The sequence below is a fragment of the Hippoglossus stenolepis genome, chromosome 13 (genome assembly GCF_022539355.2).
Source record: "Hippoglossus stenolepis isolate QCI-W04-F060 chromosome 13, HSTE1.2, whole genome shotgun sequence".
Lineage (NCBI taxonomy): Eukaryota > Metazoa > Chordata > Actinopteri > Pleuronectiformes > Pleuronectidae > Hippoglossus > Hippoglossus stenolepis.
The window spans coordinates 6,756,275-6,779,664 of record NC_061495.1 but is presented as its reverse complement, the minus strand read 5'-3'; the positions used below and the strand labels follow the sequence as shown (position 1 = coordinate 6,779,664).

General features: G+C 43.6%; 1 protein-coding gene across 1 annotated transcript; it reads left to right on the top strand.

Annotated features, from left to right (window-relative positions):
* On the top strand, positions 1 to 23,069 carry wnt6b (wingless-type MMTV integration site family, member 6b). Its single transcript, XM_035175090.2, has 4 exons — positions 1 to 889; positions 10,136 to 10,356; positions 18,804 to 19,132; positions 20,480 to 23,069. Exons 1-4 carry the CDS (start codon positions 807 to 809, stop codon positions 20,939 to 20,941), a joined length of 1,095 nt encoding a protein of 364 aa, XP_035030981.2. The 5' UTR covers positions 1 to 806; the 3' UTR covers positions 20,942 to 23,069.
* Positions 23,070 to 23,390: the final 321 nt, after the last annotated feature.

The window sequence follows — 23,390 nt, the reverse complement described above, 5'->3', positions numbered from 1 at the left end:
TGCTCTCAGCTCTGCGCCGGGTCCTCCTGCAGCTAATTGCGGTTTCTTTCTCTCTCTCCCCTCATGAGTGACAGCGAGGATTTCGCTGCGCCCGGAGCGACGTCACACCAAGGTGGAAGAGGAAGAGGAGCGCATTTTTTCCCTCCCATTATCATCCAAAGAAAACACATCGGCCCACAGACTGGTGGCACACTGCAGACACCTACCTGCAGCCGGCGCGCACCGCAGACCGCCTCTCCAGCAAAGTTCATCCGTGCGTCACTTCGGAGTGCGCAGAGAAGGAGCAAAATCCAACAGCACCACACACACACCACGGTTTCTTGTATGTATTTGGGAAGCATCGGTGCTCTTCTTCTTAGTCTTTTATGTAATTTCATTGTTTAAAAACAGAGAAGAGGGTCCGGGTGTCCTCACAGCCAGAGTCGTTCCGTGCGCTTTTTTCGTACTCAAAGAACTTTCCTGCTTTGGCACTTCTCTCTCTCCTCCTCTGACCGCCGGTGGAAACATGTAAAATACCGCGACAGATTACAGCACAACGACAATGAGGAGGTTAACCACACCTTTTGAAAGTGGACGTCTCTTCTGCAGCCTCCTCGCCGACTTTGCTGCGCGTTAAGATGCGCCGGACAGACGAGAAGTTGGATGATGAACCTTGTTTGCGCTTCCAGTGACATTTTGCTGAGTCGTACCGCCGCAAAACAAGAGCCTCCTATGTAATTCAGATGTGACCCAACTCTCTGTTGGCTGAGCTGAGTCACTTCAAACTTTTTGCTGGGGAATCTCATTGAGGATTTGCAGCGCTCAACATGACTGTTATTCGCCTATCGCGGATCCAGCTGGCCCTGTTCTTCATCCTGCTCTGTCCGGTCAACATCATCGGACTGTGGTGGTAAGTGTCCCGCATGTTCACCACGTGTGTTGAGGCTCTCCTGTCAAACTTGGATTTTTAAATGATCTCAGACCACTTAGTTTTATTTCATTCCTGCGCGTAAACATGGTGCGTAATCATGTTTTCTATTCACAGCTACGGTTTTTCACCTAAATAATACTAATACTATTAATATTTCCCCCCTAATATTGAATTAAATAGTTAAACAAATTGTAAACATTCCTTTAACCTATAATTAACTCATAATTGATAACAAAATGCAAGAGGCCTGGACCCATGGATGCCATTGAAATATTCCCCCACAGGTCACAGTTGGATTGGAGGATGTGGGTGTAATTGCAGTGTGAAGCAGTTCATTATTATGCTGCATCATTATGAGGGGTAAGGTGTTGGAAGAACAGCCTGAAATAGGACAGAGGAGACAGAGAAACACAGAGGAGAGAAGGGAGAGAGAGAGAGAGAGAGGTGTCTGCTGCTCATCGCCTGCAGTAATACGGAGAGGAGAGGGAGATGGTGTTGATGGTGTGTGTGTGTGTGTGTGTGTGTGTGTGTGTGTGTGTGTGTGTGTGTGTGTGTGTGTGTGGGGTGGGGGGGGGGGGTTCAGAGTGAGGAATGTCAGGTGGCCCTCTAGGCGCAGTGGATATGTCATCATAAAACAATCCATATAGGCTCAGCTCCGCAAGGTGTGTGTGACAGTCGGACAGACAGACAGACAGACAGACAGACAGACAGCCCATGCAGATCTGCTGATAACATGTGGGTCTCTGTCTGTCTGTCTGTCTGTCTGTCTGTCTGTCTGTCTGTGAAGTGCTTTCGTTGTCTCATGTGCAGTGTTTCATTAGACAACATCCAGTGTTTCTGTCCTCATCTTTCTCTCTCTTTCTCTCTCTCTCTCTCCCTTACACACACACACACACACACACACACACACACCGCACACACGCACGCGCACACACACTTTTTCTGCAAAGTGGCAGTGTTTGAATGTGAAGCTTTGTTTTTTTTCCCCCGGCGAATCCTCCCACTGTTCATTCGCAGCCCAGTCAAGGTCAATGTGGGATGCAGTGTCACAGTCGACTCTACAGTGCGTCCTTGTATGACTGGGAGATGAACTGGCAGCTTCAGATGATGTCTCTCCACATCTGTTTGAGAGAGGGACACACAGCCTGGTTACTCTGCTGAGTCTCCGCTGGTTGATCCTCTCTCTTTGTGTGATCTCGGCTTAAAAATGCTACAAACTCCAACACTGATCACATCCCAATTTGGTTATTGCAAAGTCGTTGAATAAATTCTCATGGATACCAGACAATGATTGTACTGTGAGATTATGCATATTGACCTTTAAAACGAGAAATTACTGATGGGTCAGTTAACGTTACTGCCTGTCTGTTATGTCATCACTGTCCAAAAACTTGTTTTTCCCGTCCACCCAAAAAATGCAAGGCAGTTGTTTTCAGATGTATCCGCACCGGAGAGCATTTTTTTTTTACGAGGATCCTGTATGTGTTGTGAAAAACACTAGGAGCAGTGTGGACGATGAGCCAACGGGGAGAAGAAGAAGCATTTTCAAATGGACGAACTAAATCAAATTAACCAGAGGGCGATGATCTGTTGCTGAGTTGTGCTTCCACCCGGCTGTGGAGGGAGAGAGGGAAAAACTCTTTCCCCAGAGGGATCACTGTTTTATTACCCTGCCGTCAAACACTCATTCAATTTGACTAAATCTGTTAAAAACCCTGTCGTGTTGTGCTGATAGAGTTTAAACCAACTGAAATTATAATTTATGATAAAAAAAAACAACAGGTTCGGTTTTTCATTTTAAAACATTTCCATAAAAGCATGTAAGTGAAAAAAAAAAGGGATCTTTAATAACAAATGTTCAAAATAAATACAATAAATGTAAAGCACTGAATTTGTATGAACCTTATACCTTGATTAGCTTTTTATATTCATATAGAATAAGAACAATCAGAAAAGAGGGTAAATAAAATTTTACTTTTTCATAGTTTATGGAGCTTAACTTGTATATGAGCTTATTTGAGAGAACAATTCCCATTCTGTAATATCCCTATTGCTTTGGCAGCACACACTACAGGACTTTTATTTTTACGATGCATGAAGAGATTCAGAAATCATCGACTTTCTTTTTTATCCCCATTGGCATACGTGCTCATCTTCTTTCACTCACTCACTTGCTGGCTTATACCCGCTCGCTCGCCCAGACACCCAAGCGCACACATCCACGCGCGCGCGCTCTCTCACGCACACACAACAGCACCCACACCTGCGGGTTGCTCCCATGTCTGCCAGGACAATGATGCTCTCTGTTGAAAGCTGCTGGACATACCAGCGTACATCTCTCCTCCTCAGTCTCATGCTCGCTCCTCTTGAATGTCTCTATCTCTGCCTGTCTTTAGTCCTACTTGTCTTTTGAGGGAAAATACCTATCACTGCAGATAGGTTGTCGCTGAAGGAAGAGAGAGAGAGAGGGGCAGAAAGTGGAAGAGATGAAATGCGGGGAGATAGCTGTCCTTTCAGAGCCTCTGCTGATTAGAGCGCTCTAATCATTTGGCCTGAGAGCAGAGAGCACAGACTCCGAGGAGTGAGGAATGCCTTTGCTCTCTTATACTGGTTTTGACTGCAGTGCTTAGCAGGGCCAACCGCACTTTGTGTATGTGTGTGTGTGTGTGTGTGTGTGTGTCACAGAGCCCCAGTTTGGCACACAGCCTGTCTGGAGCGTGTCACAGGCCCACAGGTGCACACACACACACACACACGCACACACAAACCCAGTGTGTCTGTGTGCTGAAGTTCGCTCCTTTGTGTGTTTATGTGTATGTCAGTACAAATACATCTTGATCCATGGATGCTGGTTAATCTGTTCAACATGCACTCAGAGATGTTTTAAAAAAAAGAAGCACACGTTCAGTCGCACACGGAGGGAAACGTATATGTACACACGCACACGCTCACTGCCATCATCACCAGAGGAGGGTTTCGCTGTAACAGATCTTATCTTGTCCGCTCCACTCCGAGTCTGAAAAGCTAGATGTTTAATCAGGTCCAGGGAGATGGGCACAGATAAAGATTAAATGGCAACGATGTGGGTTTGGCACCAGGTAGGGAACTAAATTAAATGTGTTTGTGTGTGTATGTGTGTATTTTGTGCAATCGTGCAACTTTGTAGACATTGACGCTACAAATAATTACTGTGCCAAATATATACAGGGCAGAGAGCAAGAAATAATCAAAGAAATATCTCATATAAAGGAAGAACTGGCAAAGTAACATGGCTTTATGATAACTTTCAATATTATGGTCCTGGAGGATTTCTACGTAAAGTATTGCTGCTGCTGTCTGGAGTTTTGAGTCTTTTCCTGTTTTTCTTATGGCTCATGTAATTCAAAATAAATCAGAAACTTTCAGTTTTGTTTTACCTGTTCTCATTTGTAATGCGGCCTTCAACAGTGAGTAAGCAAAGATTCCCATCAAACAACAGGACAAATGATTAATTCCAAAGGCTCATGCTTGATTTAGTTCCAGCTGAAATAGTTTTTTTTGTCCATGGTACACAAAACATTTAGTAAAAATGTACGGCCACATATATTTTTGTTGTATTGATATAAAAAATACCCAACAGCGAAAATGACCCTTCAATTTCCTGTCATTGGCACGACAACCTTAATCTAATCTACATCTTTCAACTTTTACAAACTTACTGACAAACTTACTGACAGACATCAGCGCTAAAGGCAGTAGCAAGCATCTCTGAGCCTGAAGAGCCTGGAGAGGACTGTTGCAAGTGTTCACTGGTTTCTGCTACTTCCGTTGTGACTCTCTCCGGAGGTGGTGAGGTCAATCAGATCAGATCAGGGGTAAATCAGAAATCTCTTTCAGTAGCTTATGTACCACAACTTTCTAAACTTTTAAATAATGTTTGTAAGTTCATCTTAAAGATAAAATATGAAATCAATTCTTCACAAAAAATTACTTAAAATGCCTAAGTGCATATATTTTAATGACTTGCATACTTACATTATCCACAATTTTATTCAAGGTAACAGGAAGTTTCTTTTTGGTTTGCCTTTTATTTGCATCATATCCTCTTTACCGTTGGCTTTGATTGTCTCTGCTTAACATTGCTAGCTACTTAGTCAGTCGGCTGTTTTCTCCCTCCACTGTTTGTACTGGTCACTTGCAATGGTTCGTAACGTGAATGAAACTTAAATATTATTAGCTAATCTGTGTGAACCCCCTTTAGATTTTCATTGGCAATGGTGTTAAAGACAACAACTCCCATGATCCCACACTCCTTCATGACATCATCACACCGGGTCTATTCCAATTGAGGGACCCCTCGCGGCCAAAGTTAAATATTGTACATTTAAAATAAAATCAAAAACTTTAGATAAAAACGACAGGTTGCAACTCCCCCCCTTTGCTTCAGTAACTAAGTTACTAAGTATTCAGTTCCATGTACGATGCAGGCTACTGTTTTCCCTCACACCAGCCTTCATAACAACTCGTTTTCTCCACATTACATATCGAGTGCTGAGCTCATCCCTGCACCTTTCAAACCCCTCCTTGTCACATGCACACGTCTGTTGATATAAAACAGTTTTCATCTTTTGGCCGCCAGTGCCGTTGGGTGTGTCGCTGTTATTACAACGGAACAAACTCTGGATGGTTTTCTTATGTGAAATTGGTTTAGCGTCGGTTTCCTGCAGGTCACACTTTATTGCCACTGTTTAAATTGGGTGCGCTGCGAATTATGAGTTGTGAAATGTTTTATTGCAACAGAATTCCATTGCACTTAAACCCCCTTGTTCTACACGACGAAACACAACAGGACATGTTTGAAAGTGATCAACGTGTCCTGGGCTGCGGGGTCAGGGAAACAGAGGAGCTGTTGTTGATGACACTCTGACCCCCCCACGCTCTCCGCACAGGGACGCCGCGTGGCAAGGATCCTAAATTTGTTCCCATCCATCTCCGAAATGAGTTTGGCAGTGGAGACACATTTTACATATGTTTTTATTTTCTTCCCCATTTCATCATCACCTTGCTTATCTCTTTGTATCTCATTATTTCTCCCTATCGCACAGTCAAACCTCCCCCCACCCACTCATTTTTTCTCCATCTCTCCCGAGCTGTCTCCATTTGATCCTTTTTCTTTTTCTCTCTCGCACGCTGGCGTCTCAGACTCGCGCTTGTCGTGACTGTCTTCATCTCCGGCATACTTGAGGGATTAAGGAGGGATGAAATTCACTCATTCGTGGGCGGAGTGAAAAAAAAGAAGGGTCCCGTACAGTACAGCACTTTATCTATGGTGCCGTGAGATCCTTTATGAAACCTGAGGTCGCGCACCAGTGTTTAATCTCTTTCTGACCCACCTCTGGGCCCAGAAAACACAGAATAAGGCGTCTATTTATAACATATTAATTTGAAACCGCTTGTTTTCTCCATTTTCCAGCTCCAGTGTGTTATGAACGACCTCTTTAAACAATTGTGAAACCAAACCGATAAGATCGTGTTTACTTTTTTTAAGCAATTAAGAGGAACCACAAGGTAAAGTAGTTCTCGATTGGAGAAGCTGTTAAGTTGTTGCGGGTGATAACAGCTGATATCAGTCGTCTTTTATCTCTGACTGCACGAACCTCTATCTCTACGTTCGCACTTTATCATTACCAAAAACTTTTCACCCGAGAGAAATGTTTCCTTAAACCTCCTGATAAAATCACTGCCTGCACATCCTCGTTGGTGCATTATCTGTTATCTGTACCATACATGACGGGCTGAGGAACAGTGCCACCTCACATGGGAAGGATCTGATTACTGTCTGACTTTGAAGTTCCTTCTCGCACAAGTGGATGTGAGCCTTTATCTGTGTGCAGGCCTGCGCTGTAGCTAATGCACCTGCTCGGAGAAGTGTGTGCATGCAAGATTGTGTGTGCGTGTGCAAGTAGTTTGAACGTGAAGCATCTATATCTAATTATTTGAACTATAAGACTGTCACATTGATCTGTATATGATACAATAGGGTCAGTGCACATTAAAGTAGTTTCACTTTCACGGGGACTGCAGAAGAAGAAGAAGTTGCACACAGTTTACAACTTCTCCCAGCAGCAGTTTTTCAGGATCAGAATTAGAATCGCCTTTATTATCTTTATTTACAGGTATATTTAATCTGGTTTTAAATTTCTCTCAGTGTACTTACATAGAAATATGCATAAACAAAAACAACAATAACAACAAAAAACAGAACAAATAAGTTAAAGAATGGTACAAAAATACTTAGATGGTCCTGACTGAACGATGGTATTTTAAAAGAAAGTTGGAGAATATGCAGCATGTTGGAAACACTACAACACACAGTTTTGAATCCATGACAAATGATTCTGCTCTATCAGTGTACCTCACATGTCTCTCTCTCCAAACAAGGGCAAGAATGCAGCGGCACCTTCACTCATCCCATCATCCAATGGATGCCCCCCATTTTTGGGTATATATCCAGCGATATGCTTTTCCACCCGAGTTCACTTTGCTTTCAGCTTCACGCCCACATTCCCATTCCCATCCTCACTGTGCCTCATTTCTAAACTTGTACAGTTACTGGTACATCTGCTTTTCCACCAGCTGCAGTCTCACTGGGTCTCTGTCACCAGTTCACTGAGGAGTATTTTTCTTTTGTGATAATTGTCTCCGCCTCTCACTTTCAGACAGCAACACGGGTCTCCGAACAAAACTCCATCCTGTACGTTCACTAGTTTTACAACTCTACACCTCCCATTATAAAACAGCCAGGCTGGCTTTTGTGAGCTGCTGACAGAGCTGGCTTCCCAGAGATGCCGCTGGCAGATACACACGCACAGACACACACACACACACACACACACACACACACACACACACACACACACACACACACACACACACACACACACACATACAGAACCGCAGATACAAGGCGATTCTCTTTCTCACGTCCATAAAATTTGAAGACTACATAGAAATGACACTTGCATGCGTTGACATCAGTTTTACTTTCCCTCGATCTCTCTCTCTAACACACACACCCACACACTTACGCACACACATGCGTATGTATACCCAGACACTTCCTGATGGAAATGGGTAGATAATAAGTGGTTGTTGAGAGGGAGTGTGTTTTGCTAAGTATTGTGCGTGTACCTGCTAATCAACAGGTACAGACTGTCTGTATGATCTAATTATCTGTGTGACTACACCCCCCTTCACACATATACACACACACACCCCACACATACAGTCATGTCTCCATGGTTACACACTTAACACTTACTTATATTAATTTCCTCCTATCTGCCTATATTTTTTGAAGACAAGTCCCCATGTAAACTAATTTAGGTCCCCACAACATGAGTAAGACCTGAACCACACACACACACACACACACACACACACACACACACACACACACACACACACACACACACACACACACACACACACACACACACACACACACACACACAGAGAGAGAGAGAGTGAAAGAGAGAGAGAGAGAGAGAGAGAGAGAACACCTGTATTGAGAATACAACATTGTTTCCATAGCAATGTTGTCAATACACTGTCATTTATCCTGGAAACAGTGGGTTTCCTTGGAGTGTGGATAAAGCACAATGACCAAGTACGTTTAATATTTTTAAGATAATTTGAAGATTATACACACTAAACACCAGCTATCAAGGCTGATTATGTGGAATTAGGAAGCTCCACTCCTTCAGACAAGTGGAATTATCAAAACGGATTACAAGGAAACCATAACTGTAATCTACGCTCTCTTCCATTGTCATTTACGTAAACTCTGGTGGGCAACAGTGTTTGTTTGCTTCTGGGTAATACTTTCCGTGCTGTTACTGGCGAAGAGACTGACGCAAGATTCCCTATGAATTATGTTTCCATTCAATCATTTGCTGGCATGTGAGTCTTCCATATAAATAGGCTAATTACAATAAAAATAGATTGTTTCGAAACTTCCAAAACACAGGGATGGAGTGTGCGAGGATGAACGTGCATGTGTGTGCTCGGTGTCGGAGCCCCGTGCAGGAGAGGGGACGCACAGGAGTGTTTGTTCTGCTTCTTAAAACAAGCTCTCGAAGCAGTTGAAAGACACCAGCGAGTGGGATTAACAGACACAAGGCTGAATGAGAACCTATGGGGCTCTGGCTTTCTCTCGCTCTGGCTTTCTCTCGCTCTGCGTTCCCCTCAGACTCCAATTCCACTTAAAGTTGTGGATCAGTTATGGCCTAAAAGTCGCTGATTCTCAGCAGATGTGACGGAGCAAATAAAAAAAAAAAGGGTGTGAGGAAAGTTGAACGCGCATAACTACCTAATTACAGACTTGACAAATGGCTGTTTGTTACGGAAAGAATGGAAATGAAGGCATATTGTAAACCTCTCACATTATGACACTAAACGGGCCACAGTGGCGTCGCTTCAAAGTGGTCAAGCCAAGCCTCTCTTTCCCGTTAAGAGTTTGAATAAACTATTTATCTTTATTATATACACTCATCTGTCAAAGCTGCTGAGGAGGTCCGCAGTCTGTATCGATCAAATGCAAGATATGCGTACATGTATTTTTTATGTTTTAAATATTTGAAGTACACGAGGCAGGCTTGATTTATCTTGCTACGCAATTAAATACTGATTTACTGTAATATAATATGTATACTTTTCATTGCGATGGGTTTAATCTGGGAAGTCCATAAGGAGGCCCGGTTGTGTGGTTTCAGCAGTGAGGTTCTTAACTTCGGCAAAAATCTCCAGAGGAGCTGTATCATGTGGAATCTAGAAAGTCGGCCCTCTGGTTTACCAAAATCAACTTAACGTCAAGATCGACTGTAAACGGCCTGTCGGCTAAGAGGCTTCCAACTGTGTGCCTTCCAACTCTGTGAGGACCACACACTTCTTCCAAGTCTGTGAATGTGACGGAGGATGTGAGGAGATGCCTCTGGGAAACTCTGCTCCCTTGTCTCCCATGTTCCTGTTCCAGGAGCACATTGTCGCTGAGATGTGGTGGGAAGAGTTGGCAGGCACAGCAGCCACAGGGGGAAAAAACAGAAAAATGTTGGTTTGCGGCTGCTGATGAGCGCGGCCACATTGTTTACTGTGCGATTTTGGTTTGAACAGGTGTTGCTCGAGTTATCGTTTTTCACTCTACAATTGTTCTCTTCCCTTCGTTTTACATTGTTTATGCTTTGGTAGGGCGGTGGGCAGTCCGCTGGTGATGGACCCCAACAGTATCTGCAGGAAGGCGAAGCGTCTGGCGGGAAAGCAGGCCGAGCTGTGCCAGACTCAGCCGGAGATCGTCAGCGAGGTGGCCAAGGGGGCCAGGCTCGGCGTGCGGGAGTGCCAGTACCAGTTCAGGTACCGCCGGTGGAACTGCACGAGCCACAACAAATACTTCGGCAAAATACTGCAGCAAGGTGAGTAAATGACGAATGCAGTCTTGATGCTATGAAAGCTTTGTGTCGTTCCCTTTCCTATCTGCGCTTTGCTCCTTGTGTTTCTTGCTCGTCCATCCCTTCAGTATAAAGCTGCAGCCACCAACTTGTTCGCTTGTTTAGAGGAAAGAGTGCAAACGTGGAAGCAGCTCGTGGTTCTGTCCAAAAGGAAACACAAACTAGCACCTATAAAACTCATTAATTAACATATTATATCTCAAGAAATATGCTGATCTGTGGTTTTGCAGCATATTAATATATATGTGTACAAGTTTATTTGTATATCACATTTCAACAACAAGGCAATTGTGCAAATGTGCATTACATAAAATATACAGGGCATTCAAAAAAACAATAATTTAAAAAGAAATTAAAAAGAGTAACTAGTTAATAGAGGTGGAAAAACTAGCATATCCCAAAATATTCCTTTCAACAAGTCACATTGGTTTTTTGGATTCGGTGAAAAAGTGAAAACCACAGCATGTGACTCTCAGATTTCTGACCGCCGATCTAAACGATCCGATCTGATCTGATGGAAGAGAAATGAATTCCCATAACCATCATTGCTCTCTCCACCAGTTCGACCAAAACTATTTCACATGATTTTGAGCCCATGCATAAAAAACGCATTCAAATAAAAATTGTCATGTCCTCATTTTTCCAACTGCGACTGCCGAAGGATCTGAACCCATGACCTCATGACCGCAGCCGGCGGCCTTACGTCAACTTGAGGTCAGATCCCTGTCTAATGGCAGCTCAACAGACAAGGGCAGCTGTTGTATTTCAGACCAGACGTATTCACACTTGACTGACTCTCGTCTTCATCAGATCGGGCACGCTTGAAATGATCAACTAACATCTTAACATCTCTCCTAAGATCTCCTGACATCTTCCTGCCGCTCTTTGAAGTCTGTAATATAACTGATGCTGGGTCAGCGCTGGGTCTTTTGCAATTACTGTGTTGGATTTTCTCTCATATGATTAGATTCATAGAGAACTGCCTGTGTCCTGTTGGAGTGGTAATACAGAGGACTTTCATGTGTGTTTAGTCAACAAACAGGCAATAACTAATATTATAACTCAATAAGTCTTAATAAGGCCACAACAAAGTATTGAAAAAAACATTTTTGAAGATTTGTGATGGATTCTCGACTTCAACGCAGGCAAACAAGATTCCAAGTTTCCATATGGAAGTAAAACACTCAGACAAGCAGAGCAACAACCATACAACTCTAAAAATCACTTTATAAGTGATGGTGACACACTCCAGTGACAATGCAGAACCTTGTATTTTCCAATCTCCCTGTTGTCGACCTACCCAGGCTAACCGGCCGGACCATAGTCAGGAAGCACAGGGGAGACTTGGTGTTCTGCCCTCGGGCCAAAGTTGGCACAACCCAGGAACTTGGGTCTTGAAGAACTTCTAGTTCACAGATCACATACTGCTAAGTTCTAAAACTGGGTATTTAGAGCTTACGCGAGTAGCCTCCACTATCGTGAGCATTTATACAATTGGTTCGTTCTGCAATTACCCCACCTAGACACTAGTTGGCAGTGTGGTTTCTATGCCGATGTGTGTGTACTTCAAACAATTGTTACTAAACCGAATGGATACATTTCTGATTAGTGAAGCCAAAGTGTCTCAAAGGCCCCCTGGTGGCTGGCCGCAGTGTAGGTTATCAACCCTGCCTCCTCCATGCTAGTGGATGGGACATAAGCCAAACTAAAAAGTCAAAGTATACGTTTTTTTTTCAAGGATGGTTTCAGTCATTTGATGCTATCAAAATTTAATGAAACATCATTGACTGCTGAGACGTGTATTGGTGGGACCTTGTTACCGCAGCACCATCCCTGAAAGCTTAACTTAACAATAGTAAAATAACTGTAACAAGAGGAGAGAGGAAACTGATTGAACTGATTGAGGCGGAAGAAGGTGGAGTTTCCACACGCATCCGCACATGTCTATAACTTGGAGCTAGCCCCTGAATCCAAGATCCCTGAATTATCTTTAATGGGTGATCATCCAAAACATGCTGCTTCCCCTCGGATTGACCAGCCGCAGCCTTTTAACACGACACGTTCAGATCCATGAAAAGGAGAAAAATGATATATCAGGTGGTGGTCAACTTAGCAATATATTACTTTTTCAAATATATCAGTGCATTGCACCGATGACGTTTAACATTAGCGAGGTGGTAAGATTATTGCTTTTCGTTGGGACAAAGACAAAAATCGGGTCCCTGCAATCAAACCCTGAGACCTGAGCATCTTTTGGGGATTTCGACAGTAGGTCTACGTTTGTCGGTAACTCATGTAGCTGAAGCTGACATGTTTTAAATGCATGTTGTTTTGTCTCTTATCTCATCTGAATTCATGACTGTACCAGTGTTGCCAGTGTCTCGGGCAGAGAAACAAAGGAGAGAAAAAAGAATGAAGACAGAAAGATAGATTGAGAAAGAGGGGAAGAGTGAGACAGAGGGAAGGAGGGCAAGAATCTACCAGTAGGAGACAGACTAGCAATTAATCATAAATTCCAGCCTGTCTACACGGGAGGCCAAAGTGCCTCTCTGTTTTGAAGTCTTGTCCTCAATTACCTGGATCTGCTCTTAATGCCTGTTTATCATGAACTACCAGTAAACGTCACAAATTAAAGTGCCTTTGTGTTTAATGGACTCTCTCTTTAAGTGCTTTACTTAACCTCATTGACCTCTGTTTGGGGTTTTATGTGATTATAGACAATTATTCTGACGACAAAAGCTTTTCTTTGTGGAGCAATGAGACAATCCTGACGAGAACAGATGCAGTCCGCTGTCTGATTATCCATCTGTGTGTCCATGCGGGTGGCGGGCAGACACAGGATGTTTCATTGTGCACTGGGGACGGGGTTATTCAGTGACACACGCCTCCGAACTCCGCGGTGAAAACAAAGCCACAGGGTGTTTGGGTCTGGAGAACAACCAACACTGGCTGCACCACCTTTTTTTCTGTCTCCACTCTGGAGAAATATCTCCAGGCTATCAGGCAATTTTCAGCCATTATTCAAACATAAACCTGGCTGCACTTGTGTTGTGCCGCGTGTTCCCCCAGAAGATGGGACTCGCTGTGTGGCGCGGGTGCACTGCTGTGTGTCAACGTGTGTGTCTGACTGAGGAACAGACTGTGTACTGTAGCTTGTCAGTTGAGGAAGAAGATAAGTACAAGTGATTCCGTTTTTTATGACTGTACAGCTAACAAGCATGTGTGTGTGTGTGTGTGTGTGTGTGTGTGTGTGTGTGTGTGTGTGTGTGTGTGTGTGTGTGTGTGTGTGTGTGTGTGTGTGTGTGTGTGTGTGTGTGTGTGTGTGTGTGTGTGTGTGTGTGTGTGTGAAGACTATCATGTGTATGTGACTTTGTGTGCACAAATGTGTGTGTGTTTATGCATGTGCCTGTATCACATTCCTTGTTTTGGATGATTAACATGATAATGGATATATTGTTTATCTAGCCACATGCAAAACAAACACACACACACACACACACACACACACACACACATACACACATTTCCCACCTCATATGTCTTCACTCTCACCATATCTGTGTGTGCATAAGTGTGTGTATAAGTGTGTGTATAAGTGTGTGTGATTGTGTGTGTCCGAGTATTTCATTTTTTTGTTTTGGATGACGAACATGATAATGGATACATTATATGTATATATATATATATATATATATTTCTATCCACCTGCATGGCAAATAAACACACACACACACACAAACACACACAGACACACACGTAGATACACGTGTGTGTCTACGTGTGTGTCTGCGTGTGTGTTGGTATAATAGGGGTTTTAGAGGATTTCACAACATTCTGAAACTCACATGTGTGAATGAATGAACATGTCGACACAAGGAAGACAACTTATTATGCCTCAGAATCAAAATGTTCCCTCCTCTGGACATGAACCTTTCAGGCACAGTTGGCTCCGAAACACAGTTGAATTTGTGGTTTCTTGTCATTAAGTGGTAGCTATTATCATCTTCTGCTTGATCTCTGCTCTGTTTAAATAACACACACAGCCTGGAGCAGTCATGCCTGGCAGTGCGAGCCAGCCAGCATACAGCAATGCTGGTAATCACATAAGGGATGCTGCGGCTTTTCTTTTGAAAGTGAGATTGTGTGTATGAATGTGTGTGTGTGTGTCTGTGTGTGTGTCTGCTCGTGTGTGTGTGTGTAACACCGCACTGCTGTTGAATTAACAAGAACTTTCGCTCTGGGCCGTACAATGGTTGCACATTAATTAAACCAGTTATTAATCATAAACTTCAGAGATTTCTCTGTAATGTTGATCAAAGGTAGACACACATGTATATAGACATGTATACACATGTTTACAGCTTCACACACATTGTGTTTTCCTGTTCTATATGTAACTGGCAATTATAAGAAATGGAGAGGAACTACTATAGCCCACTGTGTGATTGACAGTGTGAATAGGTGAGTCTCCCATACCTGATAATGGAAGCATGCCAAACCTGGCAAGCACACCGGGGGTGTTGCACATAAAGTGCTGATCGAGTCTAAATACATAAAACAATAAATGACAGGATGTTGTGTTTTGGTAGCGGTGAGATAAGGGAGCTACCATGGGCTGGTTTCAACACCTGTGCATCACTTTCTGTAGAACTCTGTTTGTTTTAGTCCCATTTGTGAGCAGTTGCTTTCATAACTTTTATCCTTTGAGGGTCAGGGGGGCTGGAACCAATCCCAGATCGCCACAACCTCTTCCCCATGCAGGTAACAGGTGACTTAATACATGTGAATGCAAATAGATTTATGTTTCTAATGCACAAAAAGACAGATCATATTCAGTAAAATCAATCTATTAATATTGCAGTTTGTGGATTTCTACACCTGAGATTAAACTGCCCCCCTTGTCTCTTGACTTGGGAATTTGACTAGACAGCACCTGATGTGATCATCGGTCGCTGCGGGTGTCGGCAGATGAACCAGACCTCCCTCGTATCTTGGCCTAAAAGTCAAACCATTAAAAGAGTATGTGCTAATTCTTGCAGAAGGGCCTTCTGGAATTGGAAGCAGACATAGACAGGCCCAGACACCGGCCGTGGCAGAGAATTTACTTGGAATTCATGTCTCCGAGGAAAATATGAAACAGGGCATTTAAATCATCAGATTTTTGATCTTGCTTCTTTTACACATAACAATACTTTTGATTTTCTCTGTCTCTCTTTTTTAACCCTCTGCTCTGTTGGTTTGGTTCTGTCGTCTTTCTCTGTTCACTTCTCCTAGGATCTTATTTTTGCTCCAAGTCAGCAGGGGGAAAAAAAAATTAAATATATGTCAAGTGACACTTCCCTCATGCAGGTCTCCTTTATGAAATGCTGTGTCGCACCAGTTCATCTGAGGACATCTGGAGAGGCTCCCGGCTTGTTTGGACACAGCTTATGTTATTATCACCACATTGTTCTAATAATGACTTGTGTGCTGATGTTTTACACACGTGTCTCTGAATAACTCCAGGGATGTTTTAAAGGTGACACATCTCGGTTCCAGTGGGTCGCTCCTACTGAAAATCTTTTCTGCTGAGCAGCGGCAGCAGCAGAGAGGTGTGGTCTTTTTGGGCCTGTGCGCGTACACACAGACACACACACACACACACACACACACACACACACACACACACACACACACACACACACACACACACACACACACACACACACACACAAACACACACACACACATCATTGACTTAAGTCCCTAAAAGAGCACAACCCATGGAGACCCAAATTGTGTCTCCAAAGTAACACCATGATTAGTGTCACTTCAAAGTCCCCACCGTGATATGAGAATAAGTACAGACACACACACACACACACACACACGGTTGTAGAGAGTCACTTACACAGTTTAGCCTGGCATCAGTCAGAGCCAAACCTAAACAAACGTAAACCACAAGATAAAAAACATTAAACAAACGGAGTATTTGTGAAATGTCATAAATGTTTGATATCTACATAAACCAGTTCTTCTCAAACGCACATTCCAATTCACATGCACGCACACAAACTTGCACAAATTTGCCTGCATTAGAGACATCTCTGGGTGTTGGGGTGCACAGCTGGTATTGATATCGCGGCGTGCTGGGGTGTGCAGGTTTTGTCGCACGCCATCCCCTCTGTGTGTGTGTGTGTGTGTGTGTGTGTGTGTGTGTGTGTGTGTGTGTGTGTGTGTGTGCGTGCATGTGTGTGTGTGTGTGTGCGTGCGTGTGTGTTACCATTCCTAATGAATCCCATTCTCTGAATCATGCGATATGGAGTTGGCAGTGTTGACGGTGGTGACTGCACGCTCACCGCCTTCCAGCTCTTTAGAAAAAAAAGTCCTCTGCTCAGTCTCCACACACACACACACACACATACACACACACACACACACACACACACACACACACACACACACACACACACACACACACTGGCTGAATAAGTGGCTGTTCTTCACTCTTCACTCGCCCTAATACATTTGTTTTATGTCTTCTTTTTGTCTTTGTCTGCTTAAGATGCAAATCTTTAAACATGTCACACTCAATTGCACGTCTCCTCTTTTAAAAAGGCTCAGTAATATCCAGTTTTTAGCAAGTGTTATTCAAACAGGAATAAAATGGTGCGTTTTGAGGGACTATTTACAGCAGCATGCACTCAATGTTCTAGGATAGAGTTATTCAACTTTAATAGCAAGTGGGCCAAATCGTAAAATCACTGGGGGTTCTGGTGCCACACAGAATATTAGTCAACTACTGTCAACAAAGAATTCTTATATCAGTAGATATATTACTACATGGTATAAACTAGTGATATGCATTATTATGATCAATTCCAGCAGCCATCAGTCTGTACAAATAGTAGGAATTCTATGATGAAGGACTGATGCAGATGTGCAAAATGTCACATTCCACCCCAAAATACTCAAGTGTTTTTTGTGACAGCGCCACACCCACAAATATATAAAACAAGATGATTATAGTGAAAAAGGATTCATTGAATTGAAGTAGCTCAGACAGAGCTTTCCATCCAGAAAGATATGGGTAATCAGCCAGTGGGGAACTAAGCAGCTAAAGGGGGTCCGCAGGCGAATAAGGAACAGGAGCAGATAAAACGAGGCTGCTCAGAGATGTTGTAGTTTTATTATTCAACACACATATCAGCCTGATTAGCAGACCATAGTCTTGCGGGCGATAGAAATTTCCAAAAGGGCCGTTTCCAGACTGCAGGCCACTTGTTGTACAGGCCGGCTCTTTCATGGCAGCAGGACAGTGTTGAGTCAAAGGGGAAATCATCTTCAGTTGTTAGAGCAACGTAAAATTTAATCCAAGTGACTAAACACAGAGGTTTAAAAAGATTTTAAGACTCTGGAAGTTTTTAGATTTCTCATAGATCTACTGTCTTAAAGATTTTTCATCAAGAAAGTTTGTGGTGACAGTAACACAAACAGTAACGACAGCAAAGTGAATTCATTAGAATGCCACTCCTGAGCGCATCCTTGTTAAAAAGAAAATGATGGAGGGCGTTCTCTTGTTTCAGCCCAGCAGGTCTCTTTTAGATTATTTCTTTTTTTCCTTCTGTCAAGCGAATGACAATAGCAGCTATAACTGAGAACAAAGATGTGTTGAGCTGAGGCTGAGAGCCGTGCTGAAGCCACCGGCGAGGACAGATGATCAATTTGCAGTTGTGGCAGGACGTGCCTTTTGCCAGGAGGGTTAAGCTCGGTGCCCAAAATAAACCAGCAGCTGTGGTGTGTATATGAGTGTACGAGTGTGAGACTGCATGTGTGTGTGTGTGTGTGTTTGTGCATGAGAGAGAGAGAATTAGCCATCCTCTCAGCACTACAAATCCAGTGACGCTTGAGATTGCAGTAATGGACCAGGAGTGAGACAAAGGTGCTTTTATCCTGTTCCATGTAGCTGAGATATTGACGGGCTGGATGGTGGGACACATGCCTGGATGAATAGATGGATGGAAACAAGCTTCTTGCACTCGGGGCCGCTCTCTCTTTTTCCTAGTTGTTATCCCTCGATTGATTGTGGAGGACACGCGGGATGATCAAATACAAACACCCCCCCATGTGTCAGTGAAAAAAGTCAACAGATGTCTGGGTGTGATGTGGTGAAATGTGTGCGTATGTATCATGGAGATGTACTGTCACTGTGTCATAATGAGGATGTTGAATGTTTTCAAGTTTTTGACCTGCAATTTTAATGAAGTGCATTAACTGAAATGATGAAGTTATTAAATGAGTGAAAGCTGGTTCCAATCCTCAGTTTTGAATTTTGGCTCCGGCCTGTTTTAACTTCCAATGCAGGTGTATCACTTAAGTAATTATATTTGTTAAAGATTAAACCCTTCTCTTATATGTCTCTCTCACTGCAGATATCCGGGAGACAGCCTTTGTTTATGCCATAACGGCGGCCGGGGTGACCCACGCCGTGACCCAGGCCTGCAGCATGGGCGACCTCCTGCAGTGCGGCTGTGAGGCCACCAGGAACAGGGCCCCGCCGAGGCCGCTCTCGCCCTCGTCCTCCTCCTCCTCCTCCTCCTCCGCCCCTGGTGATGGAGTCAAGTGGGAATGGGGGGGCTGCGGAGATGATGTGGAGTTTGGTTATGAAAAGTCAAAACAGTTTATGGACGCCAAGAGGAGGAGAGGCAAGAGCGACATCCGGACGCTCATTGACCTGCACAACAATGAGGCCGGGCGGCTGGTAAGAGAAAGGAATTCCAGAGTGTGTCTGTTTTTCTTTTGCATTAATATTTTGAATTGGTCGAGTTAAGAATAAATTCATCATAAACATTAATGTAACAGCATTAAAACTATTCATTCCACTACAACTGTGCTCAACCCAGGGCTGATGTTTCCCTTCATATTAGCACCAGAGCGGCTGCGTGCCCTCTGGAATACTTTTCATTCCACAAACATGCAAGAAAGAGAAAGACATCGCTCCCGGCCAGATCTGTGTAGCGCCGTAAGCCGATATTCTGACAAGAATCAGGTTTCTGAAACACAAAAACAAGAGCGTGCCACACATTTTGTTTTCAAGCCTCCGAGGCAGGTAGCTTCTAATGTTTCCAAAGCCCCTGTTCAAGTTTAAAGTTCCTCTTTGTAGCTCGTTCGAACCCTGGATGAGTTATAGGCACGACAAGCTACCGAAAGAATGGGGGGGATAAAGTAGCAACTCAGATTAAGTTAATTATCGTGTTTGCGCCGAAAATTTATAGTTTTTGCTCCAAGATCCCATTTGGTTTTGGCTGTGAGTGTTTTGTTGATGTCAAGCTCGCTGCAGCCACCTGCAGAAATGTTGACAGACGTACGAGCGAAACACCGAGTTATAAAGTTCACTTGAGTCGGGGTCAAAGGCAGGTAGAGAGGAAGAGAGAGAGAGAGAGAGGAGGATTTGGGAGATCGTCCATGCATGCACGTCTACTTGTACGCACACTTTGCAAATATGTGTGTGTCTGTGTGTGGGTGCATGGGCAGGTGTGTGTGTGTGTGTGTATATGTGTGTGCGTGTGTGCGTGTGAGCGTGTGTGATGGGTTAATTATGTGCAGTATAAGTGAATGATCTGTTGTCAAGGCTTGTTAGATGTAGGAAGGCCAGAGGCAACGTGGAGGGAGAGGGGGGGTTGTGGAGTTAAATTCCTTCTGAATAGCGTCTGCTTTTATCTTACCTATCTATCAGTGTGTGTTTGAGTGTGTGCACGTGTGTGTGTGTGTGTGTGTGTGTGTGTGTGTGTGTGTGTGTGTGTGTGTGTGTGTGTGTGTGTGTGTGTGTGTGTGTGTGCGTGTGATCCGGTGGCTTTGTCTGTGATGTATCATAAAAACATACTAATAAATTACTTCTTTAGGACCCATTTGTCAAGAACAGTTCTTCTTCACTTGAGGGTACGAGGTTAAAAGGGTCTTTGCCCCTGTTTTTTTCAGTTTGATCAACCCTCTCTCTCTCTCTCTCTCTCTCCATTCTTTATTTCCACCTGTTTGCCCCCCCCTCCGTCACCTCTCCCCCACGCAAATCCCCTCACCCGTGCTCCCCCTCCACCCTTTTCCTTCCCAGGCGGTGAAGCTCTACATGCGGACAGAGTGCAAATGCCACGGACTGTCGGGCTCCTGCACCTTGCGCACGTGCTGGAAAAAGATGCCTCATTTCCGCGAAGTAGGCGACCGTCTGCTGGAGCGCTTCAACGGGGCCTCCAAGGTGATGGGAGGCAACGACGGCAAGACCCTGATTCCCGTGGGCCAGAACATAAAGCCGCCGGACAAGCAGGACCTGATCTACTCAGACGAGTCGCCCGATTTCTGCCTGGCGAATCGGAAAACAGGCTCGCTGGGGACACGAGGCCGCATGTGCAACAGCACGGCCATGGACATCAGCGGCTGTGACCTGCTGTGCTGCGAGCGCGGCTACCGGGAGGAGACAGTGGTGTTTGAGGAGAACTGCCTGTGTCGTTTCCACTGGTGTTGCGTGGTCCAGTGCAAGAAGTGCCTGGTCCGGAAAGAGCTCAGTCTCTGCCACTGATGAACTGAGGTTTGAGAGTTGTCAGACGTAGTTAATTATAGTGACTTCTGTTACTTTTTGAGGTGCGTGCTTTAGTTTGGCTACAGTGTGAAAGAAGGATTTGGGTTTTTTGCACCAGTTTCAATCAGAAAATGCCCCCAAAATTAACTTTCAGATAGTGTTTGACTTCCAGAAAGACATGAGCTGCTGGAAGGTGCAGAAGGTCAACACAACCACACGGCACCAATGGAAAGATGGACAACAAGAAGTCAAATAAAGAAACGTTTCTTTTCAGAACTACCTATTTTTTATTTTTCTTGTTTATGAAAAAGGACCAAAGAATGTGAAAATATGTGTTTTCCATCTAAATGAAAGAGGAAGGTCGATGAAAGGAGGAACTAGACATGATCAGCTGCCTTCTCCTCCTTCCACAAGTTCAACCAGCGTGTCATTGATCCGCCTCATTTAATTGTGCATTTCCCTATGAAAACAGTTAGTACCATGGTTTTAAAAAGTCGTGCACGTACTGGTATCTATTAGTCTATGCTGTAGCATCCCAGAAAAGTAACAGATCATTGATTTCTGCCTGTTCACCACCAGTGTAGCTGCAACTCCGTATTTTATCATTCCAAAAAATCTTGCAAACTGTTGATAGTACAGAAGCAGTGTCTCAGTTACAGTCAATGTAACTATAGCAACACCAAACCCCAAAAAAGGAAAGATGCTGGTCTTGACTTTCTTTCTGCTACTACATAAAAACAAAAAAAAAATGCACCAAACAAAGGGAAACGGTATCACATTATCCAATTTGAAGAATAGTGTCAACACTTTTGGTTTTTGCAGGTGTGGACTCGGCCTGTCAGCAAAGACTGTTATTTATATATAGATATGATGACAAGACTACTCACCTCCATCTCTCTCTCAGAAGCACTTTGCATGTGACGGCTGCCATGGACTTCCTCAGTAATTGTTTGGCAATAAAACCTTTTTTTTTGGGAGTCGGCTGTTCCTTGTTCACCAAAGGAGAAAAACCTGTGTTGACAAGATGTTCGGTAATCGAGAAAAATGTATATGATGTGTTTTTTGTTTATCTGTTATGACATACAGGGCTGATGTAATAATGCACTTTGGATGTTGGCTCTCATTCGATAGGTGTGTGTGTGTGTGTGTGTGTGTGTTGTGTGTGTCCACGTGTGGTCGTCTATAGCAATCGGAAGGTTCCCGGTTTGATTGTGTTGAGCGTGTTGAAGTGTCCTTGAATGAGTGTGTGTGTGAGTGGGTGAGTGAGACGCACATTGTAAAGCACTTTGAGTGGTTCACAGTCTAGAGAAGTGCTATACAAATGCAGTCCATTGACCATGCGTCTGTGCAGGTAGGCCAGTTATCACCGTACCCTTCAGTGGACAGTTCCTTTTAAATATATATATATATATATATCTGTAAGTTGCTGTCTGACGTTAAACTGCATTGTGTTGGTTATTAAAAGCACACGGCTCCGTGACTCTCTGTCTCTGGGCGAGGCAGACAAGATCTTTTTTTATCTGTGGTTGATTTCCAGGGGGGAGTGTTTTTTCCCCCATAAACCTATCATGTCATCTCATTTACACGAGAGTTTTATTACCAGACGATGTACAGCGACATATACTGAACTATAATACTGCATCGCTTGCATTCATCTTGCTGTTTGTGTTTCGGGTGAGCGTTCAGGGACAGGATTATATTTTACCCTTGAGGATTCAGAATCATCTCGTTGGTTATGTGTCATGTTGCGGATTTGCCTGATCTTCCCACAGTATCCTTGTTCGGGCCAAAATGAAATCACCACCTTTATCGTGGACCGTTATTCTGCTGTGTCCACTTTGTTATCCGACTGTTTGTGTCAGCAGTCACTTTGTCCTCTTAAGGTTCTGCACATTTATAGACTATTGTGATTTTATCTTCACCCACTTTTCAGCAGAGATGAACGTTTGTATACGAAAAATGCCCCAATTTTCATATTTTGCAGTTAGACAGCACAGAAGTCCTATAAAGTAAATATACCAGTAACACCCAGATGAGTAATGTACATTTTATCATTAGCGATGTGGATTGAGCAATATCATTTTTTTTTTTTATTCTGGCAGAACAATAAATCTTTTTCCAATCTTGATGACTTGGGTTTCAGTTTATTATCGTCGCTGCAGCTTTTATCATAATGACACACGGCCCGAGGCGACCTTACAGCTCATGATCTCATGCAGTTGTGTTGCTGTGACCTTTGTCCTTCTCCTTGAATAAAATTACACTCAAGTCACTCTGTGCTTATTGTCTGTGAGGTGATGCCTGTGTCAGATTGACTAGATTTAGTGGAAAAAGACACCTAATGTAGCCAATGGGAGACGGTCATAAATACATTCCTATAACAAATGTGGTAATAAGGACACAAATCAATGACAGATACACAATTCAACACATTTTGTGGAGCAAATGT